This window comes from Panthera leo, chromosome D4, assembly GCF_018350215.1.
Source record: "Panthera leo isolate Ple1 chromosome D4, P.leo_Ple1_pat1.1, whole genome shotgun sequence".
Lineage (NCBI taxonomy): Eukaryota > Metazoa > Chordata > Mammalia > Carnivora > Felidae > Panthera > Panthera leo.
This window is the reverse complement of record NC_056691.1, coordinates 82,001,339-82,026,735: the sequence shown is the minus strand read 5'-3', so window position 1 is coordinate 82,026,735 and position 25,397 is coordinate 82,001,339. Positions and strand designations below refer to the sequence as shown.

Genomic DNA, 25,397 nt, shown 5'->3' with positions numbered 1-25,397 from the left:
AATACAAATAAAAATCTGAAGGGAAAAAAAGGAAACCCTAAATTTCCTCGGAATGCAAGGCTGGTTTACATTAAAAAATCAAATTATGTCACCATATTAACAGAATTATGAGAAATAGTAAATAATCATCTTAACAAATGCAGGAAGAATAACAAAACTCGACACCCATTCATGACAAAAACTCAGCAAATAGGAAGAAAGGAGAACTTCCTCAACCCAATCTCTGGAAAATCTACAGGTGACACCTGGGACACGGCAACAAGGGAGCCTCATTGGGAGGGGGCCTCTCCCGTTCAACACTGTTCTGAAGATCCTGGTCGGTGCAGGAAGGCAAGAAAAAGGCCTAAAGACTCAAAAGGAAATAAACTGTCTTTATTCCGAGATGAAATGATTGTGTATGTGGAAAATCCTAAATAACAAACAAAAATAGCTATTAGAATCCTAAGCGAATTCAGCAAGGTCACAGGATAGAAGGTCATGTAATCAGTTTTATTTCTATTTTTAAATTTTAAATATTTATTTAGTTTTGGGAGAGCACGAGCAGGGGAGGGGCAGAGAGGGGGCAGAGGATCTGAAGCGGGCTCTGCACTAATGGGCCGACAGCAGTGAGCCCGATGCGGGGCTTGAACTCACGAATCATGAGATCGCGACCTGAGCCGAAGTTGGACACTCACCAACTGAGCCACCCAGGTGCCCCTAATCAGTTTTGTTTCTAGAGATTAGCAAGAAATTATTGGAAAATGCATTTAAGAAAACAATATCCTTTACAATAAATTTAAAAATGTGCAAGCCTTGTTAACTGACAACTAAAAACAATGCTGAAATTGAAAAAGACCCAAATAAATGAAAATTATAACCTATTCATGGATTGGAAGGTTCAAATACTATTTAGATGATAATTCTCCCCAAGCTGATTTATACATTCAGTGCAACCCCACTCAAAATCCCAGAAGGCTGTTATTTCTAGAAGCTGACAAATTGAGTCTATTAGTTATATAGAAATGCAGATGATAGAAGAACCAAACTGTTTTTTAAGAACAACAAAGAGGATTCCCAAGACCTGATCTTCTGATGGTGAAGCTATAGCAATGACGACCGTGGGGTTAGCATAAGGACACGCACATAGATTAATGGAGCAGGTATGGAACTGAGGAGACCCATACACACAACTGATTCTTGACAGGCCCAAATAATTCATTCGGGAAAGGTTCACAAGCTGCTCAAGGTCACAGATATAATGCTTAGTGCAGCCAGAATCCAAATCTCAGCAGGAGGGCTCCCGAAAGTTTCCCTCTCACTCTGACGCTGCGCTCAGTGCAGACAGCAAGTGTGCCAGAGGGGACTCACTGTTGGCCTTGTGCCAGGTGCCTTGCACAATGTGAGATCTGGGTATTACTCCCGGGCCACAGAGGAGAAAGCATGGCTGGGGTCACCTAGGGACCCAGTGGCTAACTAGTAATTTCCATATTAACAAAAGTGACAGATGAGGAACAATAAAAGTGACATAAAACATCAACTGGAAAAGTGTTCTGGAAACCCGGTAAGTCACATACCATAATTTTACTCTGGGATGCAAGAAGGGAAAAGCTGAAGACAATGAAGTTCTTTCAAAAACCTTACTGAGTACCTGAAGGCCAAAACCAAAAAAAGGGGTGAGAGAACACCACAGCCCTCCCTTCAGAACCTCAGTTGGTTTTCAGTGACGATTCAAAAGAAACGAGAAGACAGACTTGTGGGAAGGTCTGTCTTAGTGGAGATGGCTGACACTACAGGATGGGACCTCAGTTTGATGTTCAGGGCCCTGCTCCTCTGAGCCAACTTAGGAATGTGAGCTCTGACGTCAGGCCATCTGGGTTCCAATCTGAGGGCTCTGGCACTGACTGACAGTGGGATCCATGTCCGACAGTTTACCTCTTTTGCCTCAGGTCTTCACCAGTAAAATGGGGATCAGCGCTCCTGCTGTATCCCTTGGGCACTTTTTGAGATGAGCACTTTTTGAGATGTTGTATGGAAACCAATTTGACAACAAATTTCATATTAAAAATAAATAAATAAATAAATGGGGATCACACTTTATCCCTGACATGACATGGGTTGTTTTGAGGATCCGAGAAGACAGTAAGTAAAAAGCACTTAGGGCAACGCCTAGAACTAATTAAGTGCTCAAAAAAGGTTTGCTGTTATGTATCACTATCTATGGTTTTGATGTAGTTAATGACATCAAATCGTACCTTCTCGCTCCTTATTTATGTACCTATTTTTTAAAGTTTATTCCAAGGGGGGAGGGACGGAGAGGGGGAGAGAGGGAGAGAGAGAGAGGGAGTAAGAGAGAGGGAGAATGAATCCCAAGCAGGCTCTGCGCTGTCAGCACAGAGCCTGACACGGAGCTCAATCCCACAAACGGTGAGACCAAGACCTGAGCCGAGATCAAGAGTCAGATGCTTAACCAACTGAGCCACTCAACCAACTGAGCCCCTCAGGTGCCTCTCTTTTCCGTATTTATTTTGGAGACTGTGGCATTGTAGAAAAGACTGGGGCATTCCAATTAGATGGGCCCGGGTTGGGTTCCTGGCTCCGCTTCCTCTGGGGCGCTTCCATCTCTCTGAGTCTCAAGTTTCCTGATTGTTAAAAAAAAGTCCTCATCCATAAATGGGGCTCATGAACCCTCCTCAGAAGGCTGAGACAAGGTTATGAGATACCAGAGGTTAGCAAAGTGCTTATCACAGTGCCTATCATACGTGATCAGGAAATGGGAACTCACATCATTTTTAACTATTTCTCACTTTGGTATCAGGAATGTTAAAGGACCTAGTTCTTTACTGTGTCAGGATAATACAACTTGAAAAAAGGTTTATACCTTTACCTTTTTAGGGGCAAGCTTCAAGAACATAAGAAGTCTGTGATCCACCTTAAACAGGGGCACACCAGTGTGATTACTGGGCCTGTCCAATGAGAATGCAACAGCTCCAAGCAAACATCCACCTGGATCCTAGCTTAAGTTGCCTCTTCATATCATTCCTTTGTGGAACACAGAGCTCCTACCCAGGACCCGTCTTCTTTGGTCTTTTTCACCTCCTTTCGGCATGATCTCCAGCTTCTGTGGAGCCGCCGCAGGTGTGTGCTGTGGCCCTGCTTCAGCAGTTCCTGCTCAGTGTAACCCAGCTCCCTCCATGCACTTGGCAGAAAGGCCTGAACAGGGAGGGGATGATTCTATTGTGTTCCTGCGAAGAACAGAGGGCATGCCGGGAATCTGCACCATAGGGAGGGGACTCGAACCTGATGGCCAGACTGTGGTAAACCAAAAGACAGTAAGAGCTCTAGGTTCCGGTTACTGAGGGCTAATGACCTTGAAACCGCCTCCCTGCAAAAACTGGAAAAAGGAGACTTCCCAGTTACATGCAGCTTTGTGCAGCTGCCAAGCAGAGGCACTGACACTGCCTGTGGCGAATACTTTGGTGGCGCTGTTCACACACACCGAGTCATGGCATTCTCACTGTCACGCTACTGTTCTACCTCTGCACATTTTACTCTACTTGGAAGGAGTGTAATTGCTACTAGAATACAGGTCTGTCCAAAAATTTTTACTCCATTATTCTATTTCTAAAGAGAATAAAAACCAGTATGTACTGCCGTCTCACTCTCTCATCTCACTTGTGAACCACTTTGAGAAACTAATGAAAGCATGGACTTTCAAAGAAAAACAGAACACAGCATTTTCATACATATTTGGTGGATGTCAAGGACCCCGTGAAGTTCATAGATCTTATGGGGTTCAACATATCATGTAAGTCCCCTGGGAACCCTCAACAGCCTGAGCCTTCTCTAGAACCTCAGGAAACCAATGAGCAGAACAGTAATCTTAGGAGCCTGACAAGGAAATCTGAGTCAGATGTTGGCAAACTACAGTTCATGTGCCAAATCCAGCCTGCCACCTATTCTTGTAAATAAAGTTTTATTGGAACACAGCCACGCTCATTCCTTTACTTACTGTCTACGGCTACTTCTGTGCCAGTGGCAGAGTTCGACGTTGCAACACAGACCATATGGCCCACAAAGCCTAGACTGTTTACTATCCATCCCTTCACAGAAAAAGTTTGCCAACTTCTGACCTAAACGACATATGAAAGACTATACTTGTTCAAGGGGAGGCTTATAGTATAGAAAATGGACAAATACCCTGCCAGGAAAGCCATCACCGTGATCTTTACGATTAGGAAAAGCAAAGAAAGAACATCTGCCAACTGAAATTACTGGTGAAATGGCAAGCTGCTGAGGCACTGAGCCTTATAACCATCAGCAATGCTTCTTCAACAGGCACCTAACATGCAGGATAACAGAATCTCTTCTCAGGGAAGGTAAGTAAATTATAATGATTAAATGCTCCTGCCAATTGTGAGGGCATACAAATTAGTCACAAGGCCTCTTATCAAACAATGATGGGAAAGGAGTTTGAGGGCTGCCTGTTTGACAAGAACGTGGGAAGGAGGGCTTAACTGAAAACCCCCGAAGGGAAGGAGGGAAGCAGTAGTGATAAGAGCAAGTGGTATCACAGGAAGGACACTTTGTAGGTGATGTGTTAGGACAATAAATACTACCATTCAAGGACTGCACTCGATGAGGGGAGAAGCCAAGAGTTTCAACAGAATCCATCCCTTCTGCCAAGTAAGACTCACGTTATCCAGGTCCTTGCGCAGTGCAATCTTGCTGGTTACCAGCTCGTGGGCTAAGTCATCATTTTCCTGTTCCAACCTCATGTTAGCTTCTTGTAGACGCCGGTTCTCTCGCTGAAATGTAGAAAGAAACCAGTCATACAACATGTAGAAATGTGATGAAAATGACAATTTCTCAGGCCTAACCCTCAAAACTCATTTCTGAGTCCTATGGAAATCATGGGAGGAGTGGCTGGTCCTAACGTGCTGGCAACCAGCACTTTCTTCTTTTCTGTCTCTGGTGAGAAATACCTAACTGGTTCCAGTGACTCTGTCAAGCAGTTACTTCAGATTAACTGTGACAGAAGTCCACTGAACTGTGACAACCCAGGCAGCTGGCTTAAAGCACAACAGATCTTACTTTCCAATTTGCAAATTCAAACTGAAACTTGAACCCAGAAGCAGTGGAACTGAATTTTAAAAAGAACTCAACAAAGCTAGTTACAGGCACAATCATATGCAAGGGAAGCCTGAAAGGTCTTCACATCCCCCGGGCCATAAGCAAACCAACCTCAAATCGCTCGATCGGGTCTTCTTGTTGGGCCTGCTGTTCCCTCATGGTGTGATATTCTTTTTCATATTTTTTCAACTTCTTCTGACTAATCTGTAGGATAAACCACAGCACAAATTAAAAAGTATCAGAAGTGGTGAGTGTCTCAGGGCCTGCACTGAAGACCAAGACCTCTGCTGACCTGAGCATCTCCAGTCACTCCGGGAGTGGTGTTTCCTATTTGCGGAGAGGAATCATCGCAGCGGAGCGTAAGCTCAGGACACAGATTTCTTCATCACTAGGGTCTAGGGTTCTGCTGGGGATAATGGCTTCCGAAGATTTTTACTAACAGTGTTAGAATGAATACCCTGTGATGACCCTTCCTACCTGAGTTCTGGGTCCTGTTGTTCCTAATTGCCACTTTCTTCCTCCACCATTTTATTTCACACATACCAGCACTACCGAAAGGTGCTTTCAATCTGTGACCTCAGGACACTTCTACAAGATATGGTATTATCATCCTCATTTTATAGGCAAGTTAATGGACGTATAAGGAGATTACATAACTTGACCAAGGTCACTCAGTTAGGGACTGACAGGTAGGGGATTTGAGCCCAGTCAGCTAAACTCCATGCAAAGTCCAAGCTGAACTCACCTTACCATCCTCCCATCTATCACTTTTCCTCTCTACTAGCTCCTGAGCTGCTTTCAAGTAGACACAATTCCCTCTGCCCTTAAAAACACCATTCTGCCGACCACTCTGCTTAGCTGCTCTTTTACCCCATCAAACTACTGTCCTCTTTCTCTCACACTTCTTACCAGCCACTGCAAACCACAGGTGTATGTATACATTTCACTTCCATTGCTTCATGGCCTCTCTTTAGTCTCTCTAAATCAAGCTTTTGTTCTGACTACTCTATAGAAAATACTCTCTTGAAGGTCACTAGTGGTTTCTTTATCACTCCATCCAGTGGGTCATAATTCTCCCCAATTCGACTACAAAGTTCCAGCCTTTCACTCTTTAACATCACCAACGGACTCTTTTTCCCTCCAGGCAATCTTTTTTCTCTTTATTCTCTTGGCTCTCGGTCTACCTAAACAGCTCCCCTACCCTCTTATAGGCCGGTCCTTTTTTTTTTTTCTTCAACCCGAACGTAACCAAGGGCATCCTTTCAAGATGCAACTCTTACACTTCTGTTTGACTCCTTCCTCTAAACCACTAACACTTTGGTATTTTTTAAATTACACTTTGAAAGACTATGAAATACAAGACATAGAGAAGTGCTAAAATAAATACGTGCAATTTAAGCACTGATTATAAAGCAAATGCTCATTCCTTCCTGAAGCTTCAATAATCAGCACAGTGCTGCTGGCTCACAAATTGGGACTTTTAGCCCCCAGTTCCAGGAATTAGGGATCTCAGAGGTAGGCTCCTCTAACTTCCTTATTTTCTAGACAAAGAAATGGAGACCTAGAAAGGGGGTGGGGCAGCCCCAGTGTGCAGCATCTCCAAATCCTGTTCCATGATTTCCTTTCCATCTTACTTGAGCTGCCCTGGTGTTTCCTCCCATGGACTCTATGGATACTGCCCTCGTCGGATGTTTACAGGTCTGCCTCAATCAGAGCTTATTCCTGGAGTCTGGCTCTTACTACAGGAAGGCAGCCAGGAACATAACACAATGCCCTGGCTGCAGTCTATAGAAAGATGCCCATTAAACACTTGGGGTGAGACCACAAGCTGGAGAGTGACAGATCTTCTGCGGTTTAAGGCCAATGCTGGGGTAAATGTTTTGTGTACATAAGTGATTCACAAAGAAAGCACCTCAATAAAACATCTGTGTGATCAGTAAATTCATAGACAATCTTAACAGATCAATAGTAGAGGAAGAGAAAAGAAATGAGGCTTGTGGGCAACAAACACTTCCTCCCTGTGTTCTTCGCTGTCAGTCTGGCTAAATGACAGGGAGGACAGTGGATATAAAGCTCCACCTAGTGCTTTATTTAAAAAAAAAAAAAATCTGACATAAATCCTATAAAACATTCTCACAAATCTTCAGGATTCTTCAACTTTTCATTCTCATTCTGGGGTAAGGAAGGGCTAACATGTTTCCCCCATAAACATACATTATAAAAGGCTAATTACAAAACCGTTTCTTCTACATTTCCTTACCCCTTATGATAAAGGTCTCATTCTCAGAGCGGAAGGGTTAATTCTGCCTCAGCACTGTAACAGCAGTTACCGTACACAGAGTTCCTGATAGATGTTAAAACCTTTAACACATGCTATCTCATTTGGTTCTGACATTTTCATGACAGGATCCAGGCATTTCTTTATGTACTTCCCACATTTTGCAAGTTTTCTGCCTTGAGCATGATTTATTTTTATAATTAAATAAACAAAATAAATGCTGCTGAAAAATAATTCTCATAATTATTCTGGGCTTCTCTAACATAGAGCTCTCGCTTGTTTCTCTAGATGACGGTCCCCACCTATGCTTCTCAGTCAGTCCTCAGGGATCACCCCTCAGGACTGGACACAAACAGAGCTCCACCATCTTCCTCGCTGGTCCAGAGTTCTGACTTCATCAGTTCTGCTTTGCTCCCAGATTTCTCCTCCTCGCTTGTTCTTGGTCTCCATCCCCCACTTCACCACGTTGCCCCTCACCCCCCACCCCCACCACAAACAAAAGATAAATAAAACCAACACTGCTTCTAAAGGGTTCACAGCCGATCCTGACTTTTGGAGCATGGGCAGCTGTATACCAGAGCCAACCAGTTCAGGCTATGTCTGAGGAATGGACCCCATGAAAAGGCAGATGCCTGATACCTGAATGGGGAACCAACAGGTACCAGCAGCAAAATCAGCAATTCCAGCCTCCTTATTTAGGCTGCACCAACAAGAGATCACCACCTCTTAGCCTGTCTGTCCCATTATCAGTGCCTTCTCCAGGTCAGAACTGTCTCACTCATCACTGTCCCTTGTCCAGGCACAAAGAGAATGCCCAGAAATGCCTGCTAAGTTAATGAGAAAGGACCTCCTCTTTTTTGCATCAACCTTTCTTCTGAATGAAAATAGCAACTGAAGTGAGCACACGGTGCAGGTCTGGTCCCCCTGCCTGGACGGCCCCATATCTGGTTCACTCCTATCCACCTTTCAGACCAGAGCTCTAATGTCACTTCTTGAGTGCCCTTCCCTGGCACCTTCTTCCCCTATCAGGCCAGGTCTTTGTTATTATATATTCTCATAACATCCAGTCAATTCCTCCATGGTACCTGTCCAAGTTCACAATTATTTATTTATGTGCTTACTTGATTGTCTGTCTTCCCAATGGGAAACAAGCCACATCTGTTTTGCTTACCCTGTATCTCTGGTACCTAGCTCAATGCCTGGAACATAAGTGGGACTCAATAGTCAGATGCTGAACAAATCAAAACCAATGGCTTTCCTTTTAACCTAATAAGGATGCAGCAGGACATTTATTTATCGAACAATTGAGCACTGCCATGTGCCGTGTTCCTTGTGAGGCATTAGTGATACAAAGATGTATATAGGACACAATATGCATGCTCCACAAGGGCAGGGACTCCCAAGTACTGTAAAATTCCTAATGCCTTGGTACACAGCAAGCATGAAAATAATCAATAGAGACACAGTCCTCACTCTTAAAGTCTAAGGTTCATTTTATCTGTCTCTTACTTATACCAATAACATCTAATTGAATTGAGGAAGCAGGGAAGCTATGGAATCAGCCCCAGAGCTCCGAATCATACCTACTATTAGTGGACTCCTATCAGAAGGCTATGGAAACCACAGCATCACACACAGGTATTTTTTGCCCTTAAAGACGCTTAATTTTGAAATTTTTTCTGTTTAAAATGTACTTTCGGGGTGGGGGGAAACTAATAATTTCCTGTGATAAGACTACATTTATAATTTAGATAAAACCAATTTTATATCCCGCTGCAAGTTGTACATTGTTTCTTAACACTGTTAGAGACAGTACTACTTCAAAAGTCTCCTGAAAGCCATGGATCCCATAAAAAAACACAGAAGCCAATTCTGCCCTCACCCTACACCAGCAATAAAGCATTCTGCATACCATTTCAGAAGATCCCTGTGCTCCCTGAGCCACCCACAGTCCCAGGTTAAGAAACACTGAGTCAGACAGAAGGTGGAGACTTAGATCATGCCAGTTTGATAACCTGATAGAAGTATGTATTTAATCCCAAACACCTCTTCCTGGGTCACTTGTCATTTATCTATCACAGGAAATGGATGATGCTCTCTCTTAAAACATGTGCTATCTGTCCCAGGAGAGCTGGTACCTGATCTGGTAGAGAAAGTGGAGAAAGTGGAGAGTGGCCGTGAACATGGGTGGGAGGGAGGTGGGACAGTTTGCCACTGAGAACTTGGGCTTTGTAGGTGGACAGACCCAGACTTGAGCCATGGCTATGCCACTGGCTTACTCTGTCAAGGAGGGTGAGTTGCCTTATCTCAGCCTCAGGCTCCTCATCTGAGAAAATTCCAGTAGTCCTTACGGGACTACTGTTAACCAGATTGCATGATATTAAGCATATCAAGAGTTCAGGAGAGTGCCCAACACATGAGGTCTTCTTAATAAAAAGGGCAGCCATTACATGTTATTATTAGTATCTACATTAATGGGGCACCTGGGTGGCTCCTTTAAGTGTCCCAACTCTTCCAGCTCAGGTCATGATCTCATTATTCGTGAGATCGAGTCCCGTGTCAGGCTCTGTGCTGAGAGCTTGGAGCCTGCTTGGAACTCCTGCTCTGCCCCTCCCCTGTTCATATTCCCTCTCTCTCTCTCGAAAATAAATAAACTTAAAAAAAATCTACATTCTTATCTTGAATCAGAGACAGAGTTACCCTCTGAACATGTGTTGCAAGCAACAAGCCATTTAAACAACATCCATTTAACACATAAGAACAGGAAATAGGCTGTGGATAAGAAACAGGAGCTGATTTCCAAGTTTGGGTTAAGAAACTGCTGCAAAGGTCAGAATCCCCACTGGGCTGGAGTCACAAGTGCAGGAGAGATGGGTTGAATATTAGTAGGTCTACATGGCAGGGGTGAAGTATGTTGTGTGAGGGAGTGGGTGGGTATGAAGAGGTCTGGTATATTGAGGAGATCTTGACCCCAAAGTCCTCAATGCTAAACAAAGAAATCTGATACAAGTCCATCTTCCTTTTTTAGAATGCTTGGGGCAGGGTCTTTGCTTTATTTAGTTAATGATTTAAAAACCTGAGATTTACACAGGACTTTCATGATAACAAGATACCTCTACAGCTACTATTTTATTTAATTCCCAAAACAACTGTCTGAGATAGGTATAGTAGGAATTATCACCTCATTTCACTGATAAGGAATCAGGACCTAGTTAGGGAAAGTGACTCATCTAGAGCCAAGGGCCCAGCCTATTAGGTGGCAACAGCAGCACAGGAACACAAATCTGGAGTGACTCTTGTTTCTCATCCATCTCTGTAGCATGTTCAACACTGAGCACATAAGAAAATCTATAAATGCGTGTTGACGTGAACTGGCTTAAGGAAAGCAGACGCCTGGGCAGAGGAGGTCAAAATCGGGCAGGCCAAATGAGCACTGGTGGTGATGATGATGATGATGATGATGATGATGATGATGATGATGATGGTGGGGGTGGTGGGGGTGGTGGTGGTGATGACGATAGTCATCAGGAGAGCAGCAGTTACTTTAAAGGCATCATCTGATTTCCCTCTCTACAACCCTGTCACGTTAAACTACCTTGGGTCACACAGCAGAGGCAGAGCCAGGATGAGAGCCAAGGTCTGCGGGACTCCCAAGCCCGCACTTATAACCACTTGAAACAAATCAACATTCTATTTAATTTCTGAGCCTTCTTATTTAATTTGTTCAAAGAGTTCAGGCTCAAACTCCGTCAAAGATCACTAAATAGAATTAGGCATTCTGGTTCCACCATCAGAGTATTTTTCTAAAATGTAAGAAACAAATTAGTAGCAGAAAACCCAAACAAAGAAAACAACCAAGGAAGACCAGCTTATTAAAATAAAATAAGAAGGTAGCGGGCAGTGCTACCCTTGTGATAACCAGCAAAATTTATAGTTCACTGCAGAGAAAGAGCGCTCATAAGTTTCCTCATGAAATCTAATATAAAAGGTAGGAAACAAACACAGAAGTAAAACTATAGCCTGGTCTAGTCATAAGGAAAACTGAACTTGGCTATACTTAGCTACAACTTTGCCAAACTGACAGAGACTCAGCTTACCCACCATTACATGACAAACATCAGCAAAAATGGACCAATACAAGTGGCTCTCGTCCCATTCATTCACCCCCTCATTTACACCACAGCACAATGGTGGTAAGCATTGACTTTAGAGTCTGAAATTCCTGGGATCTGACCCCACCTCTATCACTTACTAACTTTATACCCTTTGGGAGTTTTCTTCAGTTCTCTAAGCTTCAGTATACATGCCTGTAAAATGACCTCATATGATCACTGTAAGGATGAAGTCACTATGTAGACACTATGCAAAATTCTGTGAATAGAGTAAGAGACAAGACTGATGAAGCCGCTGCAATCATAGGGCCTAAGATCCTAACACACACTAACTACACAAATGATCTGAGCAGAGAATGAATTTCAAACTAATTCTGCTATTAGGTCTTAAATAAAAATATCCCCAAGAACAAATACACCCAAATGCCAAAGAGTTTTCTGTTTCTCCAAAGAGCAAATGGTTAGGATTACATTAATTTCAAGATACTGCTATTTGGTTTCTGTAGTGTCTTTTTCTACAGGTAGTTTGAAGTCTTGTACATTCACTTTAAGTCTGAAATAACAAATCCCCACGAAGCAATCAATGGCTCAGAATTCCATCTCACCTTAGGCAGGATTCTACAGTGAAAGGGTCAAATCTTCATTCAGGTTTAATCTAAGAAACTCACCAGCTATCTCTTTTATGGCTCCTACTTCTTCCAAACTAGCCTTACGTATCTGACTTATTCTCAAACATCTCTGTGTAGACATAAAAAAGAAACAAACAAAAAAACAGTTGCTCTCACATACTTCTTGAATTAAAAAAATGCAAGGCCTACAAATTCATTTTTTTTTCCAATTTTCTCCCTCTAAACACAATGCATAGTACAGTTATGAGTATGAAAGTGTTGTGGAGCTCCTAGGACCATTCATGATCTCCTGGAACAATCTATTTAAAGTGAAAATCCTGGGGCACCCAGCTGGCTCACTTGGTATAGCACGTGACTCGATCTGGGGGTTGTGGTTTTAAGTACCACACTGGATGCAGAAGATTACTTAAAAATCTTTTTTTTTTTTTTTTTTTTTTTTTAGTAAATCAAAGTCCTTTTAGATCTTTTATCAGAAGTGGAAACAGGGGCACCTCGGTGGCTCAGTCGGTTAAGTCAGGATCTCTTGATTTCGGCTTACGTCAGGATCTCACGGTTCCTGAGATTGAGCCCCAGGTTGGGCTCTGCTTTGACAGCATGGAGCCTGCTTGGGATTCTCTCCCCCTCTCTCTTTGTCCCTCCCCTCTGCTCACGTGCATGCATGCACGCTCTCAAGTAAATAAACTTAAAAAAAAAAAGTAGGAACAATCTATCTCAAGACAATGACCCATAAAAGGGGAGCAACTCAATGGACAAATAATGAGTTCTGATGTATGCTATTAAATTTTAGACTAAGAGCAGAGATCTAAAACTTAAAAGAAAATAAATTATATCAGTTCCATAATAAACTCAGGGGAAAGAGAGAGGAGGGGAGAAGTAAAAGGACTGAAAAGAGAGAAAAGGAGAAAGAGGTAAGTAAAGACAGACAAAGAGAAAGATGTATAGAAAAAAGGAAGACACACAGGCAGAGAGGAATACAGACCTTTTTGAGCAACACACCCATCTGGTGGCCATTTCAGATATTGCCACACCAAACTTAATTCCTGCTGCAATTCTGCAATGAGAAGAGGCAATGCAATGGAGTGGGAAGCTTTGGGAATGTGGAGTCAGAAGGCCTGAGTTCCACTAGGGCTCTTGTCACTGCCCAGATAGTACCAGTTGGCCAAGACTTCTATAAGCCTCAGTTTCCACTTGGAAACCGACTTGGCCTGCATACCTCACAGGGAACTGTGAGGGAGAAATGAGATACCTATAAAAACTATACAAATACCAGAAATTACAACATCAAAACTGTTAAAACACAACAACAACAAAAGTAGGTAACTGTTTTCTCAACTGGCATGTGAGGCAAAGCATTCCTAATTCCCACCTTAATCAGAAGCCACGGTTTTTAAGCAATTAAAAAATAATGGAATGGGATTTCAGTAAGTTACAAAGTCAATGCTCCCTTTCTAAATTCTAGACCAAAAAGTTAAAAAGCTAGTTTCCAAGCCATTCACAAAGCAGGGATCCCCTCTTCCATGTCTAGAGAGGGGACGTCAAAGCCACAGATGATCAGATGCACTTTCTTGCTGACGGAGGCACTCCCACCTCGTGCAGTCCACATAACGCAGCGCTCATGACTGAGCTTACAGTGATTTTCCTTATTTTTGAGCTGGCAAATTATCACAGTGACTGAGGTCCTTTGCCAATAATTGGCTCAACTGTTGCCTATATTTCCCTTAATAATTTTGGCATTAAGTATTAACCTACTAGAGTACAACTAATCATTGCTAACTACACTGTATCCCACCTTTTAGCAGAAAAATTTCATTCTCGTGTCCTGGTCAATATGTAGGCTTTTCCACACTGTGGGTCAATTTCAAGAAAGATTACGATCTTTCTCACCGGAGACTATGGGCAAGTAGGGGGCATTATCCAAAGTGTACCCCCACCATGCAGAGTTCTCCAGGACCAGAAGGAATTATGTATCTAGGCACAAAATTTGTGTGCTGTGCAGCACTGTCTATCTTAACTCCTTGAAAGCATAAGCCAAAAAAAAAAAGAAGAAGAAAAAAAAGGAAAAAAGACATTAGACACCTCGAATCTGGCCTATGGAAATAAAGGATTCATATATTATTAAAGTGTTTCAAGGTACTGAAAACCCAAAAGATAAAACCTTCAGCTGGACATTATTTTAAGCCTTGACCAAAGCCATATTAACTTTCTAACTCTTCTTTTCAAAACACCACTTGGTATAAATTCAGCAGCACATTCATTTGTTCACTCGTTCAACTAATTTTTTATGCCAAATCCTGTTCTTATGCTGGGGATTAGGCAGTAAATAAGATAAAGTCCCCTCTGCTGAAGGTTTAGTTCGGGGTGGGGGGAGGGGAGCATCAAATAAAGATCTAAAATAATGTTAAGTAACAATGAATGATATGAGGAAAATAAGACAGGATAAAGAGATCAGGGTGTAAAGGGTTGAGGGAGCAGCTACTTTAGACACCGTAATTAGAGAAGGCCTCTCTGATGGTATGATATTTGAGCTTAAGACTCACTGAGGTGATGGTGACGCCATGTGGACATCGAGAAGAACATGATGGGTGGAGAGACAAGCCAGTGCAGAAGCCTGAGGAGTGAACATGCTTAGCATGCTTGCTGTTTGAGAACAGCAAGGAAGCCAGGTTGTGTAAAGTGGAAAATGTGAGGGGGAAAGTAGGAGGTGCAATCAGAGAGATGGCCAGAGGTCAGACAGTGCAGTGCCCTGTGCACCAGGGCAAAACCTCTTGAGTTTTATTCCAAGAAACCAAGAAAAAAAAACTGTGGAAACAGGGAGACATGGAGTCTACTGGAACATTCCAGAAAAGAAGTGAAGGTGATGGTTATACTAGGGTGTTAGTAAGAAGGGGAGAAAAGTGATCAGATTCAGGGTGTATTGTGCCAGCGGGGCTGGGATGGACCAAGATGTGGTGAGAGAAAGAGGCGCTCAGAATAAGCAGGGGTTTTGGCCTGAGGAACCACGTTCCAGAACTTGAGATGGGACACGAAGAAAGGAGGTTTTGGAGGGGAGGAAATCATCAGCAAATAAGAGGCAGCTTCCTCTCGTGTGAACCAGGCTGAGGTGGAAAGAGGAACTCAGAGCTCACTTGGTTCTGTGCCCTGTGCACAAACCCATCATCCATGAAAATGTTACTGAAAAGTGTTCATTTGATAACTGCTTGAAAAGCCAGAGGAGAATAACCATAGGAAGAGCCATCAATTCTTAAGCCCTTACTAATTACCAGGCACCATCGTAAGCACTGTATACATATTGTAGTTACAATCCTCACATATGAAAGCACTTAACCACAGTCCCTGGCACATGGGAAAATACCATTAAATGTTATCCGTAGTACTTGTGAAGTATGTAACACTTTAAGATGAATAATAACTTTAATAGTTATTTCATTATCTAGAGGTTCTATTTCTTTTTCAAATCCTCAATTCATTTTATATTAGGATATCCACTGTTCCTCAGGATAATAGGTAGGTAGTTTTTATATTTCCTCCTTTCACAAAGAGGTTAGCCATTCCAAGGTCTTAACTTATGCAAATACTCCAGATTCAGCTGCCTCCCAAACACCCAAAATCAACAAGGTTCCTGAGCATTAAAATCAACAAGGTTCCACATTCCCCTGTTTTAGCACTTCACACACACTAGCTTTGAGCTACTGTGATTCAGGTACTTGGGATTTCTTTTTTTTTTTTTCTTTCAAGTTCATCCAGGTATTTAAACATTTCCTGGGTTATATTTTATTTGCTACCTCCAAGTGTTTAAAGCATGGTAGCTCGAGTCAGCTTAGTCTGACATATAACCAGAACTGGAAGTCTACTGTTATTTTATATATCAGGAAATTGTGCCTTAAACCGATAAAATAACTTCAAATTCAGATCTGATTTCAAGTCTATGCTCCGGTCAGCAGACAATGGAATTTCTCCTACTCATATTACATTAATACAAAGAGATGCTGCCTTTTTTTAAAAAAAAATTATAGGGGCGCCTGGGTGGCTCAGTCGGTTAAGCGTCCGACTTCGGCTCAGATCACGATCTCGCGGTCCGTGAGTTCGAGCCCCGTGTCGGGCTCTGGGCTGATGGCTCAGAGCCTGGAGCCTGCTTCCGATTCTGTGTCTCCCTCTCTCTCTGACCCTCCCCCATTCATGCTCTGTCTCTCTCTGTTTCAAAAATAAATAAAATGTTAAAAAAAAAAAATTAAAAAAAAAAAATTATACAAATCAGGGGTCCCTGGGTGGCTCAGTCAGTTAAGCATCCAACTTTGGCTCAGGTCATGATCTCACAGTCTGTGAGTTCGAGCCCCACATCAGGCTCTGTGCTGACAGCTCAGAGCCTGGAGCCAGCTTCAGATTCTGTGTCTCCCTCTCTCTGCCCCTCCCCAGCTCAGGCTCTTTCTCTCAAAAATGAAAAAAATATATATAAAAATTTTTTAAAAACTATACAAATCATAAATGCCACTGAAAGTGATGAAAAGGAGTGAGTTCCCTTCATTAATTATTAGTTTCATTTCAGGGAATTACTGACCATAACAACAAATATTGAAAGTTAAAGGACAACATAGAAATCACGAAACCAGAGTCCTGCCACCACCTAGCAGCAGGACTCTTTGTGTTTTACTATATCTTCTAAATAAGGATAATAATTCCATTCCTAGAGTTCAAAGGTTGGGAGAGGCAATGAGATTTGATGCACAGGATAGACTACGTAAGAGAATATTTGGAAACAAATACAAAGAAAACATTATTATTATTACTACTACTAATGTATTGTAAATGTTCATAGTTTGATCAGGAATGGTGAGACAGTAACTGAACAAAACAGTCTAAATTGATGCAAATGTTATTTTACCTTCATGCTGCAAGCTAATTCCATTAGCTTTTTCGCGTTTTCTTCTGAGCGATATCTCTTCGGAAGCTGGACCCTGAAGAACTTCAAGGCACCTTCAAAATCTGTCAGCAGCAAGTCGTCCTTGGAAGTCTTGACGAAAGAAAGAAAACACAACCATGGACAGAAAGAGGTCTTGGCTATGAAGATGCACAAGAAGCACTGTATAACACGAGCACCTTTACAATCCCCAGAAGATACTTCTTAGCTGTTGCCCGAGCCACTTGCCCATTAGCTGCTGTCAGGGTCAGGGCTACAGCACAGCTGCTTAGAATGAGATCGAGACCAAGATCCTGCAAGTGCTGGACAGGGGATGTAACTCAATTTACAAATAAATGTGTACCTTTAATAATCCAAGGGCGACATTAAAAATAACACTTATTCCCTGGAAGAGAAAACACAAAAAGAATATTTTCAGTGTTCATATCTGGACTATTCAGCTGTCTGTCCCCAGAATGCCCCACAGTTTAAGATAAAGTATAAAAACTTAAGTAAAGAAATGGAATAACTTGAAAATATCTTGGACAATAATAATTACAGGTCTGCTACTAAAAAACATCTTAAAACAGACCCAGTCTCCCAATCTTCTAAGAACTTTTTTTTTTTTTTTATGTTTATTCACTTTTGAGAGAAGAGAGAGACAGAGCGTGAGCAGGGGAGAGGGAGGACACAGAATCCGAAGCAGGTTCCAGGCTCTGAGCGCTCAGCACAGAGCCCGATGTGGGGCTTGAACCCACGAACTATGAGATCAGGACCTGAGCCCAAGTGAGACGCTCAACCGACTGAGCCATCCAGGCGCCCCAAGAGAAGAAACCTTTAGCCCTATTCTCACATTCAACAAGAACACTTTTCCAAAGTATTCTATGCTTCCCAACCAAAACATAAGAGTCATAAAATTGTGATCTCTCAGCAAATAACTGCAGGTGGCCTTTTCCCTTATTGTGTGCTGCCCCGCTCCAAATACAGCAGTCATTCTGTGTGTGAGCCCTCTACCCCAGAACATAATCTGCTCAGGGCTCCCTCTAACCTGCCTCTCCCTCAGCTACCACTTTGGGAGTGCCAGGAACAAAGAAAAGATAAGAGGAGGCACTAAGACCTGCTAAATTCTTTAAGTTTCTGGACCTCAGTTTCCGTAACTAATGTTCTCCCAAGGGTTTTCTAAGCTAATTAGCTGAAAAGTTTATTTAAATTACTTGGCATGCCAGGAGGCCCTTAGTAACTACTTAAAACAAATGGTTGTTTATAATACTGAAAAACTATAAATCTTAAAGGGTTGACTGAGACTAGGAATTGGTTACATAAATTATGGTATACCCAAAGAATGAGATATTTGGTAGCAGGTAAGAATAATGGCATATTTGGTAATAGTGTATCTTACAGTGTTTCAAGCTGGGTAGAAGGCAGAAATTCTTCAAGGGATTTTTGTATGCCTTGAATATGGCATAATTAAAAAGAAGGAAGGTGCAGATGTGTGTCTATAAATGTTCAAATACATGAAATGAAAAGAGGTTACCAAATAGCATATATAGCATAATATTTTAAAATATATACCTACAGAACCATAATGTACATTATTACATAATACTCCATATGAAAAAGTTATTCTATATAGAAATAACACATGTAAATCAATAAATGCACACAAAAAGCTGAAAGAATAGACACCAAAATGTTAAAAGAGTCACTCTCTGGAGAGTGGAATTAGAAGTATTTTTAGAACTTTTTGCTTGTTTTCTAGTTTCTGTAATAAACATATATTATTGGGGTGCCTGGGTGGCTCAGTTGGTTAAGCATCTGACTCTTGATTTAGGCTCAGGTTATGATCTCATGGTTGTTAAGATTAAGCCCCTCGGCAGGCTCTGCTGACAGCATGGAGCCTGCTTGGGATTTTTTTTGTCCCTCCCCAGCTTGCACACGTGCTCTCTCTTTCAAAATAAACAAACAGACATATATTATTTTGGAAATTAGTTATTCTTTTCTTAATCACCCTGCCAAACCATGCTTGGCAAAGACTATTACTTACTCTAATATCTTTTTTGTTTTAGTAACAGACCCTCCAATTTTTAGCAAATTCCTACCCAGTTTTTAAAAACTCTCCTTTGTAGCTAGATGTGGTCAGGTACCTAAGTTCCTGCCAATAAGAGAGAAATGAAAATTCAGGTGGAACATCTAGGAAGTCTCTTTTAAAGGGGGACACACCCTCCTCTGTCCCCTGACCCTCCCTGTCCCCTGACAGGTTACTGTCAACCTTCTGGTTTCTTTTATGTGAATGAAGAGAACTAAACCTCTACCTTAGTCACTGTGACTTTGAGTTTCTTCAATAAATGCAGCCAAACCTAATACTAATACAAATGTCTAGTAGTGGTTTTCGTTTTTCTTTTCTTTTTTTTTTTAAGCCGAGAGCACCTTTAACAAAACGTGATCACTCGCTTTAACCCAAGGAAGCATTACTTAAATCTGGATTTTTGAGCATTAAAATAAAATAACTAAGAACAAATTCTGTTTTGAAGGAGCCGACATGGGAGAGCACTGTAAACAAAAGCTGAAGTGTTCTGGCCTCTGATACCTACCTCACATAAAAGCAGGTCGATGATATGGAAGACCATGTAGAGAGGGAATTTTGCAGTGAAAAGTGTAAGAAACCACTGGGAGGCATACATGTGTGCTTCAAGGCTTATATCCAGGAAGTGGTTGTACAGGTCAGGGATGTATTCCTGAAATAGCAAACTAATTAGTTTTGGGCACATATGCAGCTGTTCAACTCCCACTCATAAATCTGCCAGGAATAGGTCAAAAAAGTCACATATTTGTGTTTTCCTACAAACCTCCAAAGTGCTCAAAAGAACACTTATCATCAAGTATTAAGCAGGCACTTGGCTCTCTTTTCTGGTCCACAAACTAGCTCTCGAGAGGAATCCCCAAGACGGTGACAAATATTTGGAATGAAAGTTTTTCTTTCCAAGTTATGAAATGTTTGGGAAAGTTTGTTTCACTTTTATTATGCTATTCCTAACCAGTCAGCTTCAGAGCCTTGGCGGATATTTCTTGATTTAGTTTGCTATGTTAAAGTCCCCCACAAAGTCATCTGATCTTTTGGGTGTTTATGAGATTGAAAAACCAGCTCACACCCATTCAGGTTCACACCTTATTAATCTTGGCATTGTCATCACATAGTGAGAAATGAAAAATATAAAACCAGTCCTTAACGTTGGATGGCTAAGGCAACCACCACTGCTCCCTGGCACCAATTCATGGATCCAGCTCTCCCCAGTCCCGTACTCTTAGTGGCGAATGCAAGCTGGTTTCTCTTTTTACCTGCATGAGTCGCTCCAACTGGTAAAATTTGCAATGCAAATCTTCAAAGTTTTGCTTGAAAAGTTCCCTGAGACCATAGTCAAACATGATCTTGACCAGAACACTGAATGCCTGTTCTTCAGGCATCTGTAACAGACAGGGAATGGGGTGGGGGTGGAGGTGGGGATCACAAAACATATACAGAAGTTTTCTCAGTATGTTTAATTCATCCTTCCAGCCCTATCTAAATACTATGACATTTAGTGATATGTAGTAACTCAGGTAGTTGTGTTTTACTACATTCATTCCCTCAATAAAGAAATATTAATGATGCCTATTCTGTGTCAGATACTGTTCCTATCCTCCAGAAGTTTCCCATACAATCAGTGTAGAGTAAGCATAATATGAATTAGGTAGAAAGATCAGTGGGGATCCAAGAACAAGAAGGCCCGAGTCTGCCTGACGGAGCGGAGTATAGGCTTTGCAGGACCGGATCTGAGCTGAGCAGCAATAGGCCGACACACAGTGTAGGTTTCATCTTCTCAAATCATGACGCCTTCATTAAATCATTTTGCCTCCTTAGCTGCTATTTCTTTCTACTGAAAGTGTTTTTCTTCCTCACTGGCCAATTATAGCAGAATCTTAAATATCCTAAGGTTTATTGTAATGCACAAAGTACTAAAGTAATGGTCATGGCAATATATAAAATATTACAAAACCCCTCACCATTCAATTCTATTTATAGATGTTACCCTGTTTATAATAATACCTACATCTTTCATAGCTTGGTGGAAAAACATTTCCCTGAGAACCTGGCAAAATGTCTAGCTTTCAAAACAGAAAAAAAAGCACTGGAAACGTTATTTAAGGCTTGGTGTGATGTAGCAAGCCTTCAAAATGTCAAGAAGGTGGGCGGGCTTCTGTGGAACAAGGGGATGGAAGTGGGCTGAACACAAAAATCAGAGACTAAAGCAGAACTACAGAACAAATTGGATTCAGTAATAAATGATAAAAGCATAGCAATTTATTATTGGAAAAGGTAAGGGCATTTGGGGCAAAGGAGCAGATCTCAGAGGTCTCTATCGTGGAAGGCAATTTCACAATTTTGTCCCCATGCTGAGGGACACTTGGTCTGCCCCAGAGTGGCATTTCTGATGTCAGACAGCACATCTGCTTTTCCTCTGAAACAAGCATTTATCTTAACACAATGGCAAGCAGTACAGAGTTCAAACCAAGACACTGGCGATTTGTCTGGGAAACCCATTTTAAAGAGACTGTGATACCTAAATGGGGGCAAATGTTCTTGGACTGAAGTTGAGAACAGAGACAAACCATACAGCCCTGAGAGACTTTGAGATATCAAGTCTTATTAAAACAACAGAACAGGTGTGTCCAGGTGGCTCAGTCGAGTAAGTGTCCAACTCTTGGTTTAAGCTCAGGTCATGATCTTGCAGTTTGTGAGTTTGAGGCCTGAGTCAGGCTCTGTGCTGACAGTGTGGAACCTGCTTGGGATTCTCTTTCTCCCTCTCTCTCTGCCCCTCCCCAGCTCTCACTCTCTCTCAAAATACATAAACTTAAAAAAAAAAAAAAACAACCAACAAACAAAATTTTAAAACTTGTTCTTTTGGCACACCTGAGGTTAAGTGTCCGACTTCGGCTCAGGTCATGATCTCACAGTTTGTGGGTTTGAGCCCTGCGTTGGGGCTCTGTCCTCACACCTCGGAGCCTGGAGCCTGCTTCGGATTGTGTGTCTCCCTCTCTTTGCCCCTCCCCTGCTCGCACTCTGTCTCTCTGTCTCTGTCTCTGTCTCTCTCAAAAAAATAAACGAACATTAAAAAAAAAATTTAAACCTTGTCCTTTTGATGGACATTAATTAGCTTGTCTGTGGTACTCGTTTTGCAATGTAGAGCCTATCAACTCATCAAATTACACACCTTCTGTATGTACACACACACACAATTTTTGTCAATTGTACCTCGATAGAGCTGTGGAAAAAAAACCTGACCTCTTTATTGATGTCACAGCTTTATGATATTTTTACATGCTTACTAATACCAATAAGCTAGGTTCTCACAGTAAGAAGATACAAAGTGGTTTTTGGTTTTACTCATATTACAACCTATATACAAAATGGCTTCAAACTCTTCAAAAGCTTCCCCTTACTTAGAGAAACAAAATCCAAACTCCCTGAGCTGGCCTCCACTGCCCTCCTTAAGCTGGTCTTGTTGACCTGTCCAGTTTCCTCCCCATTCCTCATCACACCCATGATGGTCCAGTCACACTGCCCTTCTTTCGTTCCTTCCATATGCCAAGTTTTCCCCATCTCAGTGCTTCTGCATAGTGTACTATTCCTTTCACTGGGAGTGCTCGACTCTCCACTTTCTTGCTTTTAAAATAGTTTTCTTATTTTCCTAGCAATGTTAGCTTTAAAAAGTTAAACAATACAAACAAGTACAACAGAGAACGATAGATACCGCTTCTCATTTCTCAGTGTTCACCTTAAAGGTTACCTCCAGAGAAGTCTATAATATAAATTAAGGCTCATTTGTTATACTCTTGCATCAAACTTTTTACTATACCTTTATAGCGCCGTTGAGATAATGATGTACTTGTGTGACTTTCTAATTATAACCAGTCAGCTTCACTAGCTCTGTATCCACAAAGATTGGGACCATGTCTACCTTAGTCACTCCTGATCTCTAGCATCTACCGTGCTAAAGATGGAAGTACCCATGAACTCTCTACTAACATCACCTGTGTGGTATTTTTGCCAAGCATTTTAATTTTAAACAAGAGGAAATGATCAGACAAATCAAGAATGTGGAATATTTTACAAGACAACTTGCTTGAATTTTTCAAAACTGTCAAGGGCATAAAGCACAAGAAAGGCAAGGGGAGGATAGTTTAGATTAAAAAAAATAAAGAGATAGGACAACCAAAAGCATTGCTTGAATTGTCACTGATCTTGGTTAGAAAAAAAAAAAAAAATTATAAAGGACTTCACTGAGTAAACAATTGGGGAAAATCAAATGTGGATTGTGTGTAAGACATTACTGAATCAATGTGGAATTTCTGGATGTGACTACAGTATTATGATTATGTCCTTAGGAGATTCATGTTCAAGTATTTAGGAGTGAAGTATGGTGATGTTTGCTACTGATTTTCCAAAAATAACTTCAAAAAATGTTTTTGGTAAAAAATAAAATGCGTGCAAAAAAAAAAAAGATGAAAAGAGACATAGAGAGATGGAGAAAGATGTGTGATAACATATTAATTGGTAAAATAGAACAAAAGTTTATGGGTATTGCACCCTAACCTTTTTTTTTTCAATTTTGCTGTGGATTTGAAAGAATATCAGTAAGGTGGAGGGTAAAGGTCTTTGCTGAATAAATAAATGAATAAAATGGCACTAAAAATAGCCAACTTCTCTGCTTTCCACCTCTAATACAAAGATCCCCCAAATAAATACTAAAGAACAGTCTACCTTACAGAATATAAAATGTCCCTAAGAGTTCAACCGAGACTATCCAATCATTCTAGCAATAAAAATGAAATCTACCCTGTACTAGTTTTCAACACTGTCATTTATTCTTACCATGTTTCTCTTCCATGACAATGTTACATTAATTTAAGGTAAAGGTTTCCAGATACAGGAGTCAAAACTCACGTACCAGGGTCTGGCCAAAACCAATGTAAAACCATGCTCGAGTCTAAGGCTAGTATAAGCTGAGGCAGCTCATGTGTAAATCGTAACAGAAACCTAATACTTACATGGAGAAGCAGAACAGCAGCGAGAAATGACTGGCCCTGGCAATAGCCAATCTCTTCATCATACACAGAATATGCCTGGAAAAAGAAAAAACACAGGAGGTGTAAATGAATGTAGTCACTCATGGGCCATACTTGCCCTACAGGACTCTGAACATAGGAACCTAGAAGATTCCCACATTCCACTATGGCATTTTGATGGTCAATGAATGATGCAAATATTTCTCTCCAATTGCAATTTTTTCTTTACAATAAACAGAACTGTCACCATGCCACTTCCTGTAGGCCAGGAGTGGGTAAAGTTAAGCAAAAATCACTTCAGCACTGAAAAAAGGTTGTTGTAACTCGTTGTCTTTGCTCATGCTGTCTCGTCTTCTGTCTAAAAAATATGCTCTTCCTTCAGGCTCCAAGCACTCCATTCTCTGGGGATTCCCTCTCTTCTCTGTACTTCTATGGTACTTGCTACACAAGTATAGTTATTATGCACTTATCATACTGGATTTTATTTTGCTTTGTTTTATTTATCTTTTTTGTGAGAGAGAAAGAGCATGCACTTGCGTGGACACGTGAACAAGAGCCGGGCAGAGGGAGAGGGAGACAGAGAATCCCAAGCAGGCTCCATGCTCTGGGTGGGGCCCGACGTGGGGCTTGATCTTACCAAGAGAGATCATGACCCGAGCCAAAACCAAAGGACACTTAACTGACTAAGCCACCCACCCAAGTGCCCCCGACACAGCATTTTAAATGTCCATCTTCTCTACTGGACTGTGAGCTTCTCAGGGGCTGGGGGTGACGTCCTATCCAACCTAGCCAGCACCTCACACCTTCAACCCAGCCAGTCATACAGCAGGCTCTCTCTAAATAATGTTAACTTTACTCATTTTTCTTTCTGGGAAAAAATCTTTTGGCAAAGACACCAAAATACAATCCTTTCCGCAATGCCAGTAATAACTTTTCTGATAAGAGGGACTACTCTGAAACCATTTGTGGGTTCCTTTGGAATTCTTGTATTTTTCTTGGCGGCAGATGATTATTACCCATCTCTTCTGAACACTATCTTTAACAGAATATTGACATCTAACATTCCTTGTGGTTTATTCTTTTTGGTTCTTTGTTTTTCAGTCTTGTTTTTATGATTAATATTTACAGTTCTCATGTAGGCTGTGGTGGAAAGGGAAATTCCTACAGATTGAAAATGCTATTCCCTATTTGACAAGTTTATTTCGGATGAAATTCCCTTTATTCTTCACTTTTTTTTTTGTGACACACTGTCTGTGCATCCCAAGAAAGCA

The 25,397-nt window shown here is 41.5% G+C and overlaps 1 protein-coding gene across 2 annotated transcripts in view; it reads right to left on the bottom strand.

Moving 5' to 3' along the window:
- Nucleotides 1-25,397, bottom strand: part of RABGAP1 (RAB GTPase activating protein 1) — a 166,914-nt gene that overhangs the window by 10,328 nt on the left and 131,189 nt on the right. For both annotated transcript variants that reach the window (XR_006195809.1, XM_042912623.1), the window contains 7 exons: nt 24,109-24,183; nt 20,359-20,484; nt 19,614-19,757; nt 17,387-17,428; nt 17,008-17,136; nt 5,221-5,313; nt 4,674-4,784 (listed from right to left, as the gene is read on the bottom strand). Coding sequence is in view for 1 of the 2 variants with exons in the window: in XM_042912623.1 (XP_042768557.1) it covers nt 4,674-4,784; nt 5,221-5,313; nt 17,008-17,136; nt 17,387-17,428; nt 19,614-19,757; nt 20,359-20,484; nt 24,109-24,183 (720 nt within the window). In the remaining variant the exon portion in view is untranslated. The remainder of the gene's footprint in view (nt 1-4,673; nt 4,785-5,220; nt 5,314-17,007; nt 17,137-17,386; nt 17,429-19,613; nt 19,758-20,358; nt 20,485-24,108; nt 24,184-25,397) is intronic.